The sequence below is a fragment of the Sphaerodactylus townsendi genome, linkage group LG08 (genome assembly GCF_021028975.2).
Source record: "Sphaerodactylus townsendi isolate TG3544 linkage group LG08, MPM_Stown_v2.3, whole genome shotgun sequence".
Taxonomy (NCBI): domain Eukaryota; kingdom Metazoa; phylum Chordata; class Lepidosauria; order Squamata; family Sphaerodactylidae; genus Sphaerodactylus; species Sphaerodactylus townsendi.
Genome location: NC_059432.1, coordinates 59,711,514 through 59,730,629, shown reverse-complemented (window position 1 = coordinate 59,730,629; position 19,116 = coordinate 59,711,514). Strand labels below are relative to the sequence as shown.

General features: G+C 37.8%; 1 protein-coding gene across 1 annotated transcript in view; it reads left to right on the top strand.

The window, feature by feature from the left end:
* Nucleotides 1-19,116, top strand: part of SORCS3 (sortilin related VPS10 domain containing receptor 3) — a 597,918-nt gene that overhangs the window by 557,205 nt on the left and 21,597 nt on the right. Inside the window, exons 21-24 of the mRNA XM_048505478.1 lie at nucleotides 3,740-3,863; nucleotides 6,123-6,235; nucleotides 10,387-10,518; nucleotides 17,906-18,005. Of these exons, the coding sequence (XP_048361435.1) occupies nucleotides 3,740-3,863; nucleotides 6,123-6,235; nucleotides 10,387-10,518; nucleotides 17,906-18,005 (469 nt within the window). The remainder of the gene's footprint in view (nucleotides 1-3,739; nucleotides 3,864-6,122; nucleotides 6,236-10,386; nucleotides 10,519-17,905; nucleotides 18,006-19,116) is intronic.

Below are 19,116 nucleotides of genomic sequence, written 5' to 3'. Positions count from 1 at the left end.
TTTGATGCCTAGAAATTGCAAATAGGAGTAATTGTGATTATAGTTTTGTACCTTCAATTTTAAATCTTACGTCTCTGATTCATGGGTGCAATCACAAACGTAAGCTCTTCAAACTACAGGCACAAAATGGTACCAAAATAGGGGCAGTTTAAAGCTTGTAAGAATATTTGGCTTTGTAAAATGACAATAATCATGGTGGGATATAGCAGAATGCTAAGCAAGGTTTGGAGACCCTTTTCTCATTCTGACAGCTTGCATAAAGGCTTTCTAATATTTTGTAATATTTTGCAAAAATAGCTGAAAACAGCTATAAATGTGCTATTCTCCCTGGACTCCTCCACATGTTTTGTCTCCTGGGTCCCACTATTACTCCCTGACCTCAATATATGTGTTCTAAGAGGGGGGATAACTTTCTAGGGATTGGTTGTAATGGGTTTTCCAGGCTGTGTGGTTGTGGTCTGGTAGATTTTGTTCCTAACGTTTCGCCTGCATCTGTGGCTGGCATCTTAAAGGTGTATCACTAAGAAAAGTCTGTTCCACACTATGTCCGAGAACAGTCTGTTTCACACACTGCCAGCGACAGATGCAGGCAAAACGTTAGGAACAAGATCTACCAGACCACAGCCACACAGACCGGAAAACTCATCACAACCAGTTGAATCCGGCCGTGAAAGCCTTCGACAATACATTTTCTATGGATTGTTTGCTTGAGCATCATGAGCCAGTCAGGCTTGGAGAACAATTCTAGAACTCTTCATATGAATGCAGATCTGTAACCACAATGTCTAAAATTTTGAACAGAGGCCTCCCAGATTCTATGAGCAGCTTCCCCCACTGCCTTCCCTATATTCCTGTTTAAATAAAAGCAGAATAATTTCTGGACACCAAATTGCTATGCACAGTCTCCTCCCTTAGTTGTACATCCACTTCAATTATTTAATTGTAGGATTGCAGATTTTAGTTTGCAGGTTCAACTATATGTTAATGAAATATTGCAAATACTTTACAAATTCTAAATTATTTCTTTGCATGATGTAATTTTAAATACAAATGAAAAGAATGACTTGCCTATTCCTGCCAATAGTCAACATATATACTGCTGTTCAAATATGCAGGAACCAGGTATACTTGCTAAGCTTAAACCATTATATTTATGTTTTATATGGAAAAAGCAACTCAAATCTGGGAGAACCATTATGCACAAACAAAGATGGACTCACCTAGCTCACTTCTTTCTAGCTCAGATGTCATAGAATAGCATGGAATCTGCTCCCCCAAGTTATGTCTTAGGTAAAGGGCTGAACCACACAGCAGCATGCTTGAATGATTTACTATTGCACACTAAAGATGAATGGGTCATGTGAGGGCAGAAATCAGATCAGTGCTTCCATGTCCTGCTAGTTCTACTGTTAAGTGAAGTCATTATGAAGTTGAAGCCAATTTTGGTGTGAATCTTCCAATTCCTGGTGCATTTGGAGGCAACTGTTGCATTTTTGGCTGTTTGTACTCATAATTTATATGCTTGACATATACTGCTGCAATATACAATTCCATTTTATACCCGTCCTACACAAGGACTTTAATTTCTTTTTCTAGATAGAGCGATTGTAGTGAAGTGCTGGTCCAGTGCTTTAGCAATATGCCTAAAGGCTAATTTGCTTGGATTAACACAGGTCCAGTTTAATAAATGCATCTGACTTTCTAATAGGTTTTGAACAAATGAACCTTAAACTCCTTGATTTAATTTAGAATTAATCTCTAGACCTTGGTGTTTGAATTACATCTGAGGAACTAGCTGAATTTTAAAACTGAATGATGGAGACAAAAGCATGATGGAGACATCCACCATGAAAAAGACAGTGATAAAATTCGAAATAAAATTGGCAACTGTTCTCTTTCTGGACTTGAAGAGAACCTCCAAAATTTGGTTCAACATTAAAGGACCTATTTTATTTAATGATTGATTTAATTGAAAATTTAGATGCTACATTTCCTTGTAGCTCAAGGCATCATATATGTCACAGTTTGAACATTACAGTTTAAAACAATGAATGCCCCATTTGCCCAACAAGAGGCTTGCAGTTTATACCCCATTACACCTCATTAAAAGCTGACATAAATAAAATGGCCTGAAGATTTCTAACAGTTCTTCTGTCATTCCTCAGGAAGCCCATTTGGCAGAGTGGAGCTACAATGGGGATAGAATAGGTTGTGATTAATGCCAGGTGGGCATCCTTTAGGAAGAGAATAATTATTGTTTTATTGTGTTTTATTACAATTAATTAGTTAATATTTTAAATTTTGTATATTTGTATATGTTAAATGTTTTAATTATAGTGTGTGTGAGCTGCCCTGAGCCTGGCATTTGTCAGGAAAGGCAAGTTGTCAAATTTAACAAAATATAAGAAATAAATTACCACTTGGCTGCATGAAGACTATAATAGGCATATGGGGATATATGAGAGGACTGAGTTCTAGGAGACCCACGTTCAAATCTCCACTGTCCCATGTAAGATTGCTGGGTGGCATTGAGCTGACTTGCTATCAAAAATCTAGATGATATAGTAGTATAATATAGAATCACTGAAAACAAACATAGATCTGCTCTTCCTTCATTCACACAGATGCACATCTTCTTTCATCCTTTATCTGGAAAAGGCCACCTTTTACATGTATCCTTATATACCCAATGCAATCAATAATGAGCTATCTCTAAGCAGTTAATGTCCATTGAAAAAATAAGATCCAGTTATTATGAACTATTATATAAATAGCCAACATTTACAGCATTAATGTTATAGTTTACTGTTCCTCAAGGAACAGCAGGAAGCCATAAAGATCACTCAGTAGAATATAATAAATGATCAATGGTAAACATCACAATAGAGAGGAACAGATATGTTTTCTGATTCCCTGGCTTGAAAGAACCCATTTGAAAAGTTATGAATTGAATTAATCAGAGAACTTCTTGTGCATCAGATTTAAAATAAAGGCAAAATCAGAAGTAGGCGTACAGACCATCCCATAACAAAGCCTGCCCATGTTGTTGAGGGACCATGAAATGCAGCAGGTTCTGTGTGTCCCCTGACGTGATCTGCAACAGCAGCGTTACATTTAAAGGGCAACAGTGACAGATTGCGGTGAAAAATGGCAGTGGCAGTTGGGAAGGAACTTTCACTACTGAAAATATTTGTAACTCTTTTCTCCTCTTCTTGTTATCACATATGGTTTCAGTCTATCTCCTAGAAGAGAAAGTCACCAGTAACATGTCCAAAGCTTATCTAGAATGAGTAGTTGTTAATCACCATGCAACAATAGCATGTTCATTTATTAGTATTGCATAATTTTTCATATTTTACCTAGAATTTGTTTTTCAGCATAGCACAAACAATATCAAGTGAAAATCTCAGGCTGACCTTAGCAATGGCAGTCACTTTGTCTGGGTGGGGGGAAGAAGAGATTGGAGGAATCTGAGTGAAGTGCCAGGCATATGGGTAATTGATAGCCTCTAAACTTTAGTACCCAGTCCCAATGTCAATTTGTCTTATGGACCAGCCATTCACTACCAGTTAATCCTCTTATAAAGGATTCTGTAGTTTCGGTCATTTCTAGCATGTCCATACGTATGTAAGTGCATATTTTTATATAAATTGTTTTTTCTATATTCTTTGCATTTAAAGTTAATGTAGAATAGTTAATTGAACGTTTATAAAATCATGATTGCATTTAATTTTTGCAGCCATTCATCACCTTGGACAGCAGCATCTCTTATACTTTTACTACTGAAGGGATGAATACTGTCACAGTGCAGGTATCAGCTGGTACCATGCTCATCCAGGACACCAAGGATATTGCTGTTCAGGGTAAGTGGATAGAGGATGATTCAAATTGCATTAGTGATTTATTATGACATTGTTTCATTTTTTAAATGACCCAGATATTATAGCAACAGAGCTGAAATAGACTGTGAAACTTCAAATTCTGAAATCAGAGTTTAGAAGTTGTTCAATTTTGATAATTATAAAAAAGATGATTTAGTTTCATTTTAAACTATGACATTTCTGTACATTGAAATGAAAGACTGTGTATTAATTATGGTTCCCTTTGGTAGTTGATTGGGATACAGTGTTTTTAGGGAAGTCCTCCATGGGTGTGAAAATAGGAAAATAGTATAGGTGGTGTTCCAAATGCTAGCAGTTATATAGGTGGTGTTCCAAATGCTAGCAGGGATATGCTGTCATACGTTACTGTGTTTGGATGACTTTCAGTATCAAAAGACACAAATAAGAAATTCTCCAAATGAACAATGAAAAAAATGGAAAGTTTTGCTACATGATCTATACATCCTGCTGTTTTCCTTTATTCTTCTTTTCCCTCCTCCTCTAGTTTTTCTTCTCCCAACTACATCATAGATCTGGAGCTTATCAAGAGTTGGAAGGATATAAAAAGAATGGTTAGGACTAGGGGCATCTATAAAGAGAGATGCCATTTTCATCTGCATAATCATCATGAGTTTTCTGTTCTTGACTGACATTCATCAATAAGATGTAATTTCAAAGCCTGTGGCAAACTTGTATTGATGAACAGGTCATATTCAGCAAAAATGTTCAAAAACCTTTCTGTTACAATTCTGAGGTGCACAATGATCTAATGGCAGCCCCACCACACAGCATCTTTGGTCCCAGGCTGACCAGCAACTCTGTGGCAGTGGCATTCAGAGAGGCTACAAAATCCTTGTCTTGAAATCTCTACTATAAGATCAAAGGCATTGAGATAGGTTGGGTGATCAGAGACTATTGAGCTCACATTTGTTACAGGAAGACAAATCTGCAAGGATGAGTGACAAGACTCATAGTCCATCATACTTGACATGTGCTTTACTAATGTCAAAAGAAGCTGACTTCTCAAAGGCCAACAGATATTGTGCCTGGCCAGAGAAAAAGTCCAGCTCTGTGAATTTCCACAGTGCCTTAACATTGAAATTAGCCTTGCTTCCCTGCTGTTAATTAGGAAGTAATTTCTGTGTGTCTCATGAATTGAGGTACCCTGATTCGCCTGTCATTAGCACAATTTGTATCTGATTTGTTATGCATTAGCCACTCAAAGCTGCACATGAGGCCAACAAACAGATAATTCCTGTTTTCAGAAAACAGATTACTTACAGTAAGGATTTACTTATGGAAGACAGAACAAGCTAAGTATATCAGAACAAACCAATTTCCAGGTGCAGGCTCTTCTTTTGTTCCAAGCATAGTTTGATGACTGGACAGTGCCAGTGGATTTAAAAGGGCCTAAGATTAGGCTGCCAAGCAAGCCATAAACCTCAATCCAAAAAAGGACGGCTAATGTTCTCATCTGGTTCCTTTCTTCTTGCCTTCCTTTAGTTGATTTTTTGATGGGATAAAAATTCCTTTATAAAAATAAATCTGATCAGCTATCTCTTTGCTTCTTTTATACAATGTGCTACACTGTTTCCCTCTTTCTTCTTTTTCTAGTCTCAGATGTTATGTTCAATTTTACTTTGCCAGCAGAAAACCAATTGGAGGCTCACTGTAGTTTTAAAAAAAATATTTCACTGGGGTTTAGAGAAGAGTCCATGAATCCTATTTACCCTTATAGAATTGTTAATAGTCAAACATTTAAATTGTTTTCCTTTTTTTGTTTCTTAAACTTGAGGGTTTGAGTCTCACATTTTATATTCTGGTTGGAATGTGTTTATCTTAACCAGTTAGATGTAAACATTTGATCCATTGGCCTAGGAAAGTAAGCTTAGCTTACATTTTCCTTGATTTGGTTTTATTAGGCAGGTTCTAGAACTTATATTTCAGAGCTGATGACAATTTTCCCCAAATGGATATTTTCAGCAGAGGTGAATTAATTTTGTCAGTCACATTTTGGGACAAGAATGGTGAAAAAATACTGTTCTTCTTTGAACTGATATGTTCCAGTGTACTGGATTTTTTGTGTATTTTGAATTTCTGAAAATACCTTTTTCAGCTCAATATGGTAAGGGTACACACAGAATTCTCTTGTATGTCGTAAAATAGTGTGATGACAATTTCCCCATATTAAAAGGGTTGGATGGCTTAGGGAAAACTTTGACTTTGCTTCTCTTTTGACAGAATATTTCCAGTCTCAATTATTATCGTTCTCTCCTAATTTGGATTATCACAACCCTGACATCCCTGAGTGGAGAGAGGATATCAGTAGAGTCATCAAGAGAGCACTGGTGCAGGTGAGTACAAACATCCAATTGAATAATGGGGATTATTTTCTAAAATTCCAAATAAATTGTGGCCAGACAGGTCAAGGAAGGAAGTTAATAGTTCACACTTGTCAGGGGCTGCAGCAGCAGCTACAGCTCATCAGAGCCAGAAGAATATTGGTGATCTTTGTATAAAATCAAGCAATTATGTCAATATGTTTGGATCATTTGCCAAAGCCCTGAATTTATTATTTATTTACTATTTATATTCCCCACCCTTTACAACAATTTTAGGGCAGGTTAAAGGAAAAATAATTGAATTGTTAGTCAACAGAATCCAATCAATTTTACTTCATCCTCTACAGATTAAGGAACACTTTAAACATCTTGTTATCATATAAACTTTGCACTTTTTATTTCACCAATTCTCTATTACCCTGGATAGCATGCTATTATTACCATTCTGTAGATCGTGAACTGGGGTGACAATGTGTTGCAGTGATTAGCAGTGTCAGACCATGAGAGGGGATACCTGGGATAACACTTGCAATGCAGTAAGTTCTAAGCACATACCAATAGTAACTACCTGCCATTTATCTAAATGTTAAAGAATTCCACCAACTGTGCAGCTGCAAACACACTGAAAATATTTTAAAGTGCCAGTAAATGCTCACTATGAGCATCTGGGATACTCAGCTTAACAGAAGATAGGCACTGCAAGCAAAGTAAAGTTCTTTAAAAATTATTTTATTTTACAGATGTACAAAAGATATACACAACAACACATTGAAAAAGGATACAATATACAAAAGGAATAGATAATGCTATCACTAAATTCCATTAAGTAGCAGAGACAAAAATTAGTTAATACTTATCACACCTATAAGGTATTTTAATTATGAAGTGGAATCTCTTGCCTGACATTATGTCTGGTTCCAGTAATTAATGAAAGAATACCATTGTTTGGCAAACATTTATTGCCTAAACATTTCTTTTCTCTTAAACATTTAGTCACTGTTATTTTATTCATTAGATACCATAATTTCTGAAACCATTTATTAATAACTGTTAAGTGTTCTTTTTTTTCCCTAATCTGTGCAGTTAAGATTCTGACAGATACAATGGTCTAAATTTGCAAGGGATTGCTACAGAAGAGATCCCTAGATGTGAGTGAGATTTTTTTCCATCTGCCTGCCCAGAAATTTATCTGTAAGCTCAAATATCTGGTCCTTGATATTCTTGGACCTTGATATTCTTGAAAGCAGCCACAGGAGCCAACAGTAATGGCACTGCCCTGTTCTGCTTATTCAAATAATAAGGAGCTGAGCAAGCAGGACAAACAAAATGTCTCAATTCCATTGGTCAAATCATAGAATATTTATTTAAATGGCATTATTTACATGGCACATGCCATCTTACAGAAAACATAGTCACAAGAACAGACAGACCTCTGCCTCAAGAAGCTTTCCTTTTAAATAGATGATGCAGGAAAGAGAGAGAGTAGGAAGAGCTAAGGTCATTGCTTGAAGACTTGATTACAGTTCTCAGCAAGGTTGCCAACTCCAGGTGGTGGCTATACATCTCCTGCTAATACAAGTGATCTCCAGGAGAAAATGTCCGCTTCAAAAGATAGACGCTTTGGCATCAGTTTCCACTGCCAAAACCTTCAGAAATTTCCCAACCTAGACTTGGCAGGTCAGTAAAGATTAAGTGAATGTAATTTAATCAACTGTGGCAAAGACCAGGGCCAGACTGAGGCAAGAAGGTGGAACATGCTGTCTTCCCTCCTGCACCATGGAGAGGTGGGGGACAACCCCCTCATCCATGGCAGTGTGGCAATCGTTGGTGGCACAGCAAGCTAGTCCACAAGCTGTTCACCACACTGCGGGCCTAGAGGAGGCAGGGGGAGAAGGGAAAAGGTCACCTGTCCTCCTTGCTCCTAGTGGTGAAGTAGGCAGTGGAGTGTAGGGGGATTGCTGCTGTGTTTGTCACCCCTCCCTGACCATTACCCTAGGCAATTGCTGTTTGATGAATGACTGTAAAGACAAGTCTTAGTTTGCTATTCTTTTACTAAAGCTGTATACAATATTGGGTAAAATATATAGAAGTACTATGAAATACAGCAAATGTGAGTGACTGAAAGGAATTTGTGGAAGACAGAGATCATTGAACTGCACTAAATTTGCCCAGAATATTTTAAACAGCTGTGATGGGATTTTCATCAAATGTTTGTGTGAGAGACAGAGGCCAAGAGAAACAATTTTCAAAAGAAAATATCCATGGTAACTGAACATAAATGTGAAGGAGGAAGTGGCATGATATGTCAACTTTATCTGCTTGAAGATGTACATAAAGGTCCTAATGTGAGTACAGTTACAATATAAAGGACTCATCCTCTGTTATTGGGAACCCAACCTTTTCAGAGTTGTGAGAAACCTAAGCATGCCCATTTGCACATTCACCCAACACATTCAGATTTGTTGCATGACAAGGGCTTCTGTAATAAAGGAGAACAATAAATAGAAACTAAATTTGAGACAAAGAAATAAAAGGGTTTCTTTTGTTTTTTGCCTGAAACTCAGTGTGAATATTTGCTGTTTTGCCCTCATCTTATCCCCACTGTGCAAAAACATGTTTGGTGATAACTAGCTTGCCTTTTAAGTAGATGATACAGGACTGGGGTGCTTTTTGGTACTTTGGGGCAGGCATCCCTAAACTCCATTTTGTGGTAGTAAAAATTACTAGTGATGTTGCTGCCTTTGCAGACTGAATAATCCTTAAGTGCAGGGAGATTTAGAGAATGCATTTGCCATATGAACCTAATGAATCCTAACAATCTAGACCCTTTTAGCATAATGGTTTAGGGTAGGGGGCTGGGAACCCGAGGGACTGGGTGCCTCAAGGTTGGGTACCTCAAAAATACTTTTTTCTTCAAAAGACACCCAACTACTATCAACATTCTGTGATTACTTGAAGATATGTTATTTTTGGAAGGGGGGGGGGTCTTTTAAATTGGCATACTGATAATTTCCTTCTTATCTCAGTGGGCAAAAATCTGGAACAAGTTTGTGGGTGTCCCATTTCTCTGCCTTACCAATAGGTACGGATCACCAAGTTTGCTATTAGTGGAGAATACTATTTAACTTAATTTATAATTTCTTATAAGCGTGTATATTTTGGTTTCGGGCTGTGCTTTCCACTCTTTGTTTTGTAGAGTTGTTATTTTTATTCTGTTCACAAGATTTATGGGGTTTTGTATGCAATTTATACTGCATGTGTCATTTATACTTACAGCATAATGCATAGTGTTGACATATTAATATAAATAAGATTAAAATGTGTACATAGTATGGGAAAATTCTGTGTGAGGGAAAAGAAAATATGTAAAAATAATCACCGGTCTGACTTGCATATGGGAGAAGTAAAACTGGAACAGAAATGTTTGGTCAGCAGCAGACATGAGAAATTTTAAATCTTTCAAATAACATTAGGTCATGTTTCTGTTCAGTAGCTGAATTGTTAATTGCATTAAAGTACTCAAGTACTCTTTCAGTGTAAGAATTGAAACAGATTATCGTGATCTAAAAATGTTCATCTACAAGAGGAAACATGTCCATTTAAGAAAACTTGAAATAACCTTTATGTTCAAGTTGACAAGTTGGGTACCTGGTTTCTAAAAGAAAGGAGGCAGTATTTTCATTTCAGACTGTTTCATCCTTTTCTGGGTTCTTAAGTTATTGTTTATTGTTACACTGGAAAAAATGTTGTAAACTCTTCTGAGGTTGATGTAACAAGGGAGAGCAGTCTAGAAATTAAATAAAGAAATAAATACACACCTTACATTTTGGACACTGCAAATTTTTGTACTTAGACAGTGATATATCACATATTGAGGTGAAGACCATAGTTAATAGAGCTTTCCACTCCTTTTACACACTGAAACTTTTAAGAAGATAAACAAAGGACCCACATATTTATTTTGTTATTTATTGAAAACATTTAAATGCTGACTTTCCATCCAAATAGGGGTCAAATGCATTGAAACATTTAAAACATTAAATCAACATTTAAAATGTATATAAAAAGTTCCAAAGTTTTGGTGCCATGGCAGAGAAGGACCTTTGTCAGATATTCACCATATTATTACTATTATTGTTACTAATCTTCCCACTCATCCTTAGGTGACTGGTATTCCTGAAGAACAAGTTCTGGTGGCGGTATTCCCTGGCTTGCCCACTGCTGCTGAGTTGTTCATCTTGCCCCATCAAAACATATCAGAAAGAAGGAAAGGTAGTGAAGGTGACCTGGAACAGGTAAGGCAAGGCAAATACTTCCCATGAGAGTATTACATGACACAAAATCTTTTTTCCATTTACACACAACATTAACAGATAGACATCCACATTAACTATACCATGTACTTGACTTCAGTAGACTCTGAACAGTAACAATGCTAAAAGCAATGAAGTGTTCCCAGATGGGCAACCCTGATAATTGTTTGCCTTATAAATCTGCTGACTTGTCCAGTGAAGTAGGGTAGGGAAGAATAATAAGTCACCACTACTGAGTAGCAATTTAATGTTAACATCAGCATGCTGCACTAACTATGCTGGCCAGTTAACTGTCAGTCACTTCCCCAGTCTTCTCATAACTGATGTACCATAGATGGTAAAAATATGTGATCCCTCTTTCTCCTGGCTGCTACTCAGTGATAGCCATGGCAGACAATTTAAAGGCAAACCAGTTCTTTGAGTGGGAAATCTGGCATGCCTACATGTCTATGATTTCAACATAAATATGAAATATATCCAGGCCTGGGTTTTTTTTTTAGGTGAGTGTGACTTCTATTTAATTCAGCTTTAAAGAAGGATAAGAATTGTGGGGTTCAATCTCTGAACATTGTGATCTCACCTTGTGATTTTATATTAATGAAAATAACAATAAGCAAACATCAAATCTCTTTAAAAAGCCAATAATACAGAAATAACAATAGAACAATATATAGAATAATAATCAAAATAAAACCATTCAGGCTTATTATGCCCAAGCAGTTCAGGGGTCTCACAGCCTCTTTTGACTTTAATCAAGCCAATCTCTTGGAGCTGAATGGACCTGCAGCTCAGATGTACCTTGGTGTGTCATCTGGTCTTTCCAAGAGTTTCTTGTACTCCCTAAAATACTGACGTATAATTTTAGAGACAAGCTGGAGTCCTTCTAAACCAGGGGTAGGGAACCTGCGGCTCTCCAGATGTTCAGGAACTACAATTCCCATCAGCCTCTACCAGCATGGCCAATTGGCCATGCTGGCAGAGGCTGATGGGAATTGTAGTTCCTGAACATCTGGAGAGCCGCAGGTTCCCTACCCCTGTAAAACGATGCTACCTGCTACTTCAGACCCTCTGATCACTCTTGGATGATTTATACAACATCCATGCAAACATTCACAATAACAATAAAAATGCAGACTAACAGCCAGTTACATACATACACACACCTTTATTGGCATCAAAAATATAATCCATTTTAATAATTAAAAGGAGGTAATTAAAATTAAAAATTAAAAAGTAATGGAAAACAGAATGGAAAACAAAGTTATATAAATACTTATATATTTTACAATACCTAAAATTAACACATATTTCTAACAGCACAAAGATTTATAACGTCCTGTAGGAAATTAGCTACCCTCTCTCATAGATCTGCAGAAGGGCTATTTAATAAAAAGGACATCAAAGCTGCAATGGAGGAGTCAGTGCAAGGATTGGGGTTAACTTAGCCCAAATCTCATCATAGAATGAAAAGAATAATAAAATATGTTGTACTGTTTCAATAGTTTCTGAATCACAAGGACAGACTCATTCTGCAACATGTTGTCATTTGTTTATTAAACAAGAGATCCAGGTCCAGCAGTAATCCACAAGCTATGAACCTGCTTATTTAGAGGGACAATTAGGTGGCACACCAACAGAATTTCTATCCTGTGCTGCATTTCCAACAATAGATACACATTTTCAAAACCAACAAAGTCTTGAACAGGTAATAGAGCCAAGGGAACAGAATCTAGATAGACTACAGTGATACTAGCTGCCAACTTACCAGGTCTATACGCATGCATCACTGATTACCCCACAGGCATAATTGGGAGAGATTAATTTCTCACTCCTTTCCCAGCCATATATTAGTGATACATGCAAGGTTTGCTTTTTCATCTAGAATTAAATCTTGGATGTCTATAGTTTTGTCTGTAACTTACCTGGATTTTTTTAAAAAAACATATAGCCCAGCAAAATGTTGATGTAGTCACCCTGGCTGGAAGAAGAACCAGAACGGGGACAGCTCACAAATGTCTTCCCCTTACTTGACTTTTTGAATGGTTAACCCTTGAGCATCCAGGTGGTGCCTGGAGATTTCCCGCTGCTACAACTGATCTCCAGGTGACAAAGATCAGTTCATCTGGACAAAAATGGCTGCTTTGGAAGGTGGACTCTATGACATTATAGCTTATTGAGACTTTCCCCTCCCCAAATCTTCATCCCCAAATCTCCAGTTATTTTCCAACCAAAACTGACCACCCTACTTTTTTGATATAGTTAATAATTTTTCCTCCCCCAGACAAGCAGCATCAATCTGCTACTTGATGACATCATAGAAACTGCAGTATTTTAAGGGCTTGAAGATCCACCTAATCCTCTTCACAAAACTGATGTCATGGGTCAAATCATGGTAATGTCATAGATCAGCTTCTTTAGCTCCAGTCCAGATCCATTATGGACCACTGGACTGTGCACTACTATTCAAATCTATATGTGTAGTATACATAGGTCTTCCTTCTCTAGTCTGCCTTTCATGAGTGTCCACCTCTTAGACTATAAAAGAAACAAATCAGGAACACCAACAGTGACAATTAGCAGAATATAAAAGCTCACAATAATACCATAAAAACAAACCAAAAAGAGAACCTACTTTTACATCTGTAAAATACATCTATCCTTAATGTGGTTACTGATTTTATTTATTTATTTGCTTTTTACTATCACTGGCAGACAATGTGAGAGGTATCCAGGTATATCATAGTATGTCCCTTATATTAATAAATATATAAAACTGCATGGAATTTCTTCAAATAAAAATTTGTGGCTAAAGTTCTTCCTAATTATCAGATCCTATGCTTTCATTGAAATGTAGAGCAACTCAGTCTCTAATTTGACTTCTCTGTCCTTTCTATAGATTTTATATCCTGGGTAACAGTAGCCCATCGATTTTGGTTTCAAATGTGCCTCCAATATCTCTTTTACTACTGGACAATTTCTTAATTAGGTCTACCAGATTCCATGGAGGATAATGATGACCTTTATTTACCCAAATTTCCAGACTGTTAAAAGTACAGATTCCCTCTTCTTCCTGCCTGTCTGGGCCTGCAACTTAAGGTGCTGTCCAAGCAGTACAGCAGCAGCTCCTTCAATGGAATGAATTTCCCATCTGTGGAGGAAAGGAGGATGATTTTTACCAATTCCCCCCTCCCTCTGGACGGTTTCTTTGGGCCCATCAACCCAAGAGGGAGCAAAGATGTCTGCAGTGAGAGGGAAGAGATAGGAAAGATGCTACCCTCTCATGTGACTCTGTGTATGTTGCTTAGGATCTAAGTATTGGCTTCTAGCACCAGCTTAAAATTCATTTTTGTGTGTAATTTTTACAGAGACACTGTGCAGCCTGCTCCTATTAATATTTACTTGGAAATATATCCCACTATAATCCATGGGGCTTACTCCAAGTAAGTTTGCATTGCAATGTTCAACATAATCTAAGACATATTTATTCAGAGTTAAGAGCAACAAAGTACCACAGTCTTAGGAATTATGCCAATATTATGTTTTTAGGTATACATCTAAGATATACACATTACAATGCATCAATGAAACCACACATCGTAGAGGCATGCTCTTCAGAGAACCAGGACTGGCTGTAGATCTCCATCAAATGTATACTCATGACCTTATTGGATGAGACACTGCTCTATTAATGGATTTTACTAGCAATTTTAAAAAGAAAAATATTAGTCCCACAGGAGCCCAGTTCAGATTGGAATTGTACAGTTTAAGAGCAGAGGAATTTTAACTCTTTCATTACTGCATAATTTTGCTAATTGAAATGGGCTCCTTCCCATTCTTTTATTAGCACCCTATAATTTGTCTATTTTATATTTTTTATCAGGCATGCAGGGAGGGGGGCTTGCATAATTTTACCAAGTGAAACTGATCCCTTCATGCAAAGCTTCTCTCCCTTTTCCCCTACAGCCCCAAGTCAGGCCCTCCAGGCTACTATTTCCATTATTTCAAAGTGCCTTGCAAATCTTTTCACAGATCTCTCACCATCTTCTCTACTTAGGCCCTCAGTCCCATACTGAGTGTGGATGTAGTGGTCAGACTGAATTTGGAAATTCCAGTATCCATTCACTTAAATAAATAGGTAATTACAGTGATGAATAGTAGCTGTGATACTATGGAAAGATTACAGAGAAGCCATTTCTACACGGCCTCACGAGCAGAGGTGCACCAGCATAGTTGATGCTAGTGCACCCCCCAGCACTGTTAGCACAGTGCCCTGCGAATGGCCCTGGTGTCCCAATGGCTGGGGGACAAGGTAAGGGGGATTTGCACTGGCGCTGTTTGCTTGGCACCTGGTGCCGTTTGCTCGGCACCAAATGGAAGCTGGCGTTTTCCAAAAGACTCGCTCATTGAGCAAGTCTGAAAAATGGCGTAGGGGAGGGGAATGCTGATGCCGCTGCATTGCAATCTCTCCCCCCATAACAGCATTTTTACTGGCCCCACGCCGGTCAAAATGGGCCTTACAGAAACAGAAACAGTAACAGAAGCTTGCTAAAGCTTCCATGAATGATTTAACCAGTGATTAAATCAGCTAATCACTTCAGAAGTCTTTGTTGGTTATCCAGTAAGGAAATGAAAAGACTCCCTTGAAAAATCTGCCCCTTGTTGATGGTTTCTCTTTTAAGCTATAGACATAATAATTCTTAGCATTTATATTGTGCTTTAGATGTCCATAGGATTTCATCTGGGTAAAGCTTACTACAACCCAATATTATTATCATCTCCAAACTGCAGATGGATGGCTTGTTATTAAAATGGCAGCTTCCCTGACAAGGCCTAACTACACATTGCATGTACACATTACATGTACTAACTTCCAGACGAAGCCTGGAGTTCTCCTGGAATTACAACTGATCTCCAGACTTCATAAATGCATTTTCCTGAAGAATAAGGCTGCTTCTGAGAATGGATTCTATGGCACCACATCCCTGCTGATTTCCCTCTCCAAACTCCATCCTTCCAAGGCACTGCCCTCAAAAATCTCCAGAAATTTCTCAACCTAGAGTTAGGAACCCAGTGTTATACTGTTTTCAGGTTCTCCTTGGGCCCTAGCAACAAGATATGTGCTGGAAGTTCTATGTTGAAATATGTAGTTGAACTCTCTTAAGGTCTATCACACAGGCATGATTCGAACCACAGACCATTCAGTCTCTTGACCATTAATTACTTCATGCCATCAATTATACAATTGGCCCCAAATCCCTTCACACAACTGTGACAAAGCATTCAAATACATGTAGATTTTACAAATGTTTTTGTCTAGGTAAAGCTACTGCCAGATAATACTTCTGACAAGAATATAGGGTGAGAAATCTTCATGGCACATATATAGCATGCGGCACATTTATAGCATGGCACATTTATAGCAGACTGAAGAATCTAAAATAATTTACCTTTGAAATTTCAGACAATATTTGAATCCCTCAAAAGTGTAGATTGAGATTTGAAATAATATAGATAGTTATTCTAATAATCACTAGTAATCAATGTATAGAAGGAAGGAAGTTTCTATAGGCAGATTGGATATATGTCAAGTGAGTTACAGAGTACAATATGGAGTTTTAAAGAAAACTGGAAATGCTTTGTGAGATTTTTGTGTGTTTTTTAAAGCCTAGTAGTGCTTTTTCCTAATATATGGTCAGTTTGGACCTTCCCTGCGACAATACATTGGCAGCCATGGGATGGATATTTTGTGCTATAGTAGTAAAACTTATGAGAGGCTCTGCATAACTGTGCAGATTTCTTGAACAGAGAAATATTCTGGGGGACTGGAAATAAATACTAGGATGCAACTGTCCATCTGTGGGAGCTGCAAAGATTTTTATTTAAGTTTCCCAACTTGGGGTTGCGAAATTCCTGGTGATTTGGGGGTGAATCCTGAAGCCTGCGGAAGGACTTACCAAACTTGGCTCAGTTCTGCAGGGCCTATAGGACTGAGATGTTCCATCAGACCTAAGGCTGAGGCAACAACGATTACATCTTGCTGGTCTCCCTACTCCTGTTTGCTGCATTTTTAAGCTGTCTGCTATCTTTTTGGTTTGCCCTTCTTTTTTCCCATTTGTCCTCCATCCATCCTTTTCCAGTTGTGCCCAACAGTTACTGAATTTTATCAGGAGTGCCACTTGGATTTATAACTAGAATTTTAATAATAAGGTTAGATTTATTGTATTGATATTTTAAATCTTTGTGTAAATTATGATGTAAGCCACCCTGAGCTTGACTATAGTCAGAAAAGGGGGAGCCTCAAATCAAGTCAATCAATCAATCAATCAATCAGTCAATCAATCAATCAGTAAAGGACTTCAGTGTTCATGTGATGCTAATGAGTCCTCCCTCTAAAATGGCCATTTTCACCAAGGGAACTGATCTCTGCACGCTGGAGTTCAGTTGTAATTCTAGGAATGCTCCAGATCACACCTGGAGTCTGACAACCCTACCCATAAACACTCAAATGAAAAGGCATGTTCAATAGTTTGCAGTTATAAACAAATACAAATGTGAAGAGGTCCGGGCTTCAGCAGCCTCTGTGAGAAATTCTGCCTATGGTCCCTTTCTAGCAAAGACATTCATAGTTCTCATCCCTTGGGATGAGTATTTCAGTGAATAAAAAATAAGGGAGGTGATTGGGCCACCTTCTTCCTGGTGTAAAGACATGAAAGTGTTCTGAGTTGCACAGAATTTGCATGTGCCTGTCAAAGCTCTAAGTTGTTTAATTCAAAAGCTTCAGAGAGCAATAAAGATTCAAGGCACTGAATATGTTTAGCCTGTATAATAAAAGACAGAACAGGGACATGATGGCTCCCTTCCAATATATGAAGGGCTGTCACTTATGAGAGAGAAGACCTGGACTTCTGGAGAAGCTGAGAACTTTCGAAGAAATGCCCTTATGGTAGAAGAAAATGGAACCAAATACTTAGGGTGGTGGTGAGCATTCTTTTGCTGAAGCATTTCAAGCAGAAGCTGGGCATCCATTTGTCAGGGTAGCTGTAGCTTTGGACTTTCTATATTAAATAGGAGTTTGGACTAGAAACACCTCTCTAAACTCTATGAAGCTGTGACCTTAAACCATGTGCCATTGGTCAAATAAAATATGTCATAAAATATGTCATCTTATCCATTTTGTGTATTACCTGCATTTGGGTACAAAACCTGTAATATTTGGCTGTATCAAGTAAGAATACCTTTGGTATCCTTTTATGAAAATTGTATCTTCCTATGCATAAAATGTGACAGAAATCATCTGGAGATGTGTATGTGAAAATGTTTTTATAGCATTAATGGTGATGTAATCAAGAATCTTAAATTGCTTTCTCAGGCTGTTGAAACCCTCTTCAATGCTTTGAACCAGAACCTGGTACAGTTTGAGTTGAAACCTGGTGTGGAAGTAATTGTGTATGTCACTCAACTAACGTTAGGTAAGCTGACAAAAGCAATAAGGATATGGTAAGGAATGCCAGCCTGGTTACAGTTGTGTGGAGAAAGTGTACAGAAATCTCTTCTTGCCTGAATAAGGTCATGCATCCCTTTCAGAGTACTCTTACAGTTGAAAGACCTTTAGATTTGAAAATTTCAGAAAGTCAAAACCAGAGTAAGGGCAAGTTTCAATCTAATTAGCTCTTCTGAACTGAACTAGTGCTTAAAATCTTAGGTCTCATACTCACTGTTTGACTACAACGTTTCCCACAACCCCTTATCATAAACATCAAACTAGGGTAACTTCCACATGTTTAAAATTACATATGCTTCAGTGTGACAGTACTAGGAGATTAACTCTGAATCAGCTAGTTCATTTTTGGTCTTCTTTGCATTCTTACACTGAGACTATATCTGATGCAAACCAACCACGGTGAAGCTCTGGAGCTTCAAAAATGGCTCTGGTGACCATTTGCCATGTGCATGTTTCCTCTCAATGGCTACTAGATCAACAACCCAATGCCCTCTCCCTCAGTTCCTTCTTCGTCACAACAAGGGGAGGTTAATTCAAGCTATGAGTTCTTGTGAAGTGATTCTTGTGATGGTTCAGGTGGAACTGAGGGAAAGGGTGTTGGGCCGTTGGTCTGATAGCTGTTGAGATGGAACGTGCATGTGACCAATGGTCTCTAGAGAAATTCACCATGGCTGTCGTACATCAGATGCAGTCCCAATGTGTACCCTACAAAGAAGACCTTGATGAACATCTGTTACAGGTGAATGAAATCCTTTTTTCAAATTATTGATGTTTCAAGTAGAGGGGTCAAACAAAAGAAATAGAGCAACTGAACACAAAGAAGAGGCAATGGGGCTCACAACCTAAGATCTAAATCAGGAAATTGGTCTTTACAAGAAATTTCAGGTGGTATACAGGACAATAGAAGTGATGTTGACACAGTGCAGATGCTTGTATGCATCCAATTCAAGTTCTTTGTTGCTATCAAAGTAAATAATTATTTCATCTTCATTACTGGCTCCAGCCCACTTCTCTCCAAAACACCTACAGACAAATATTACTCAAAGGCAAACTTTTCCTCACTGTGCTTGATGACCAGT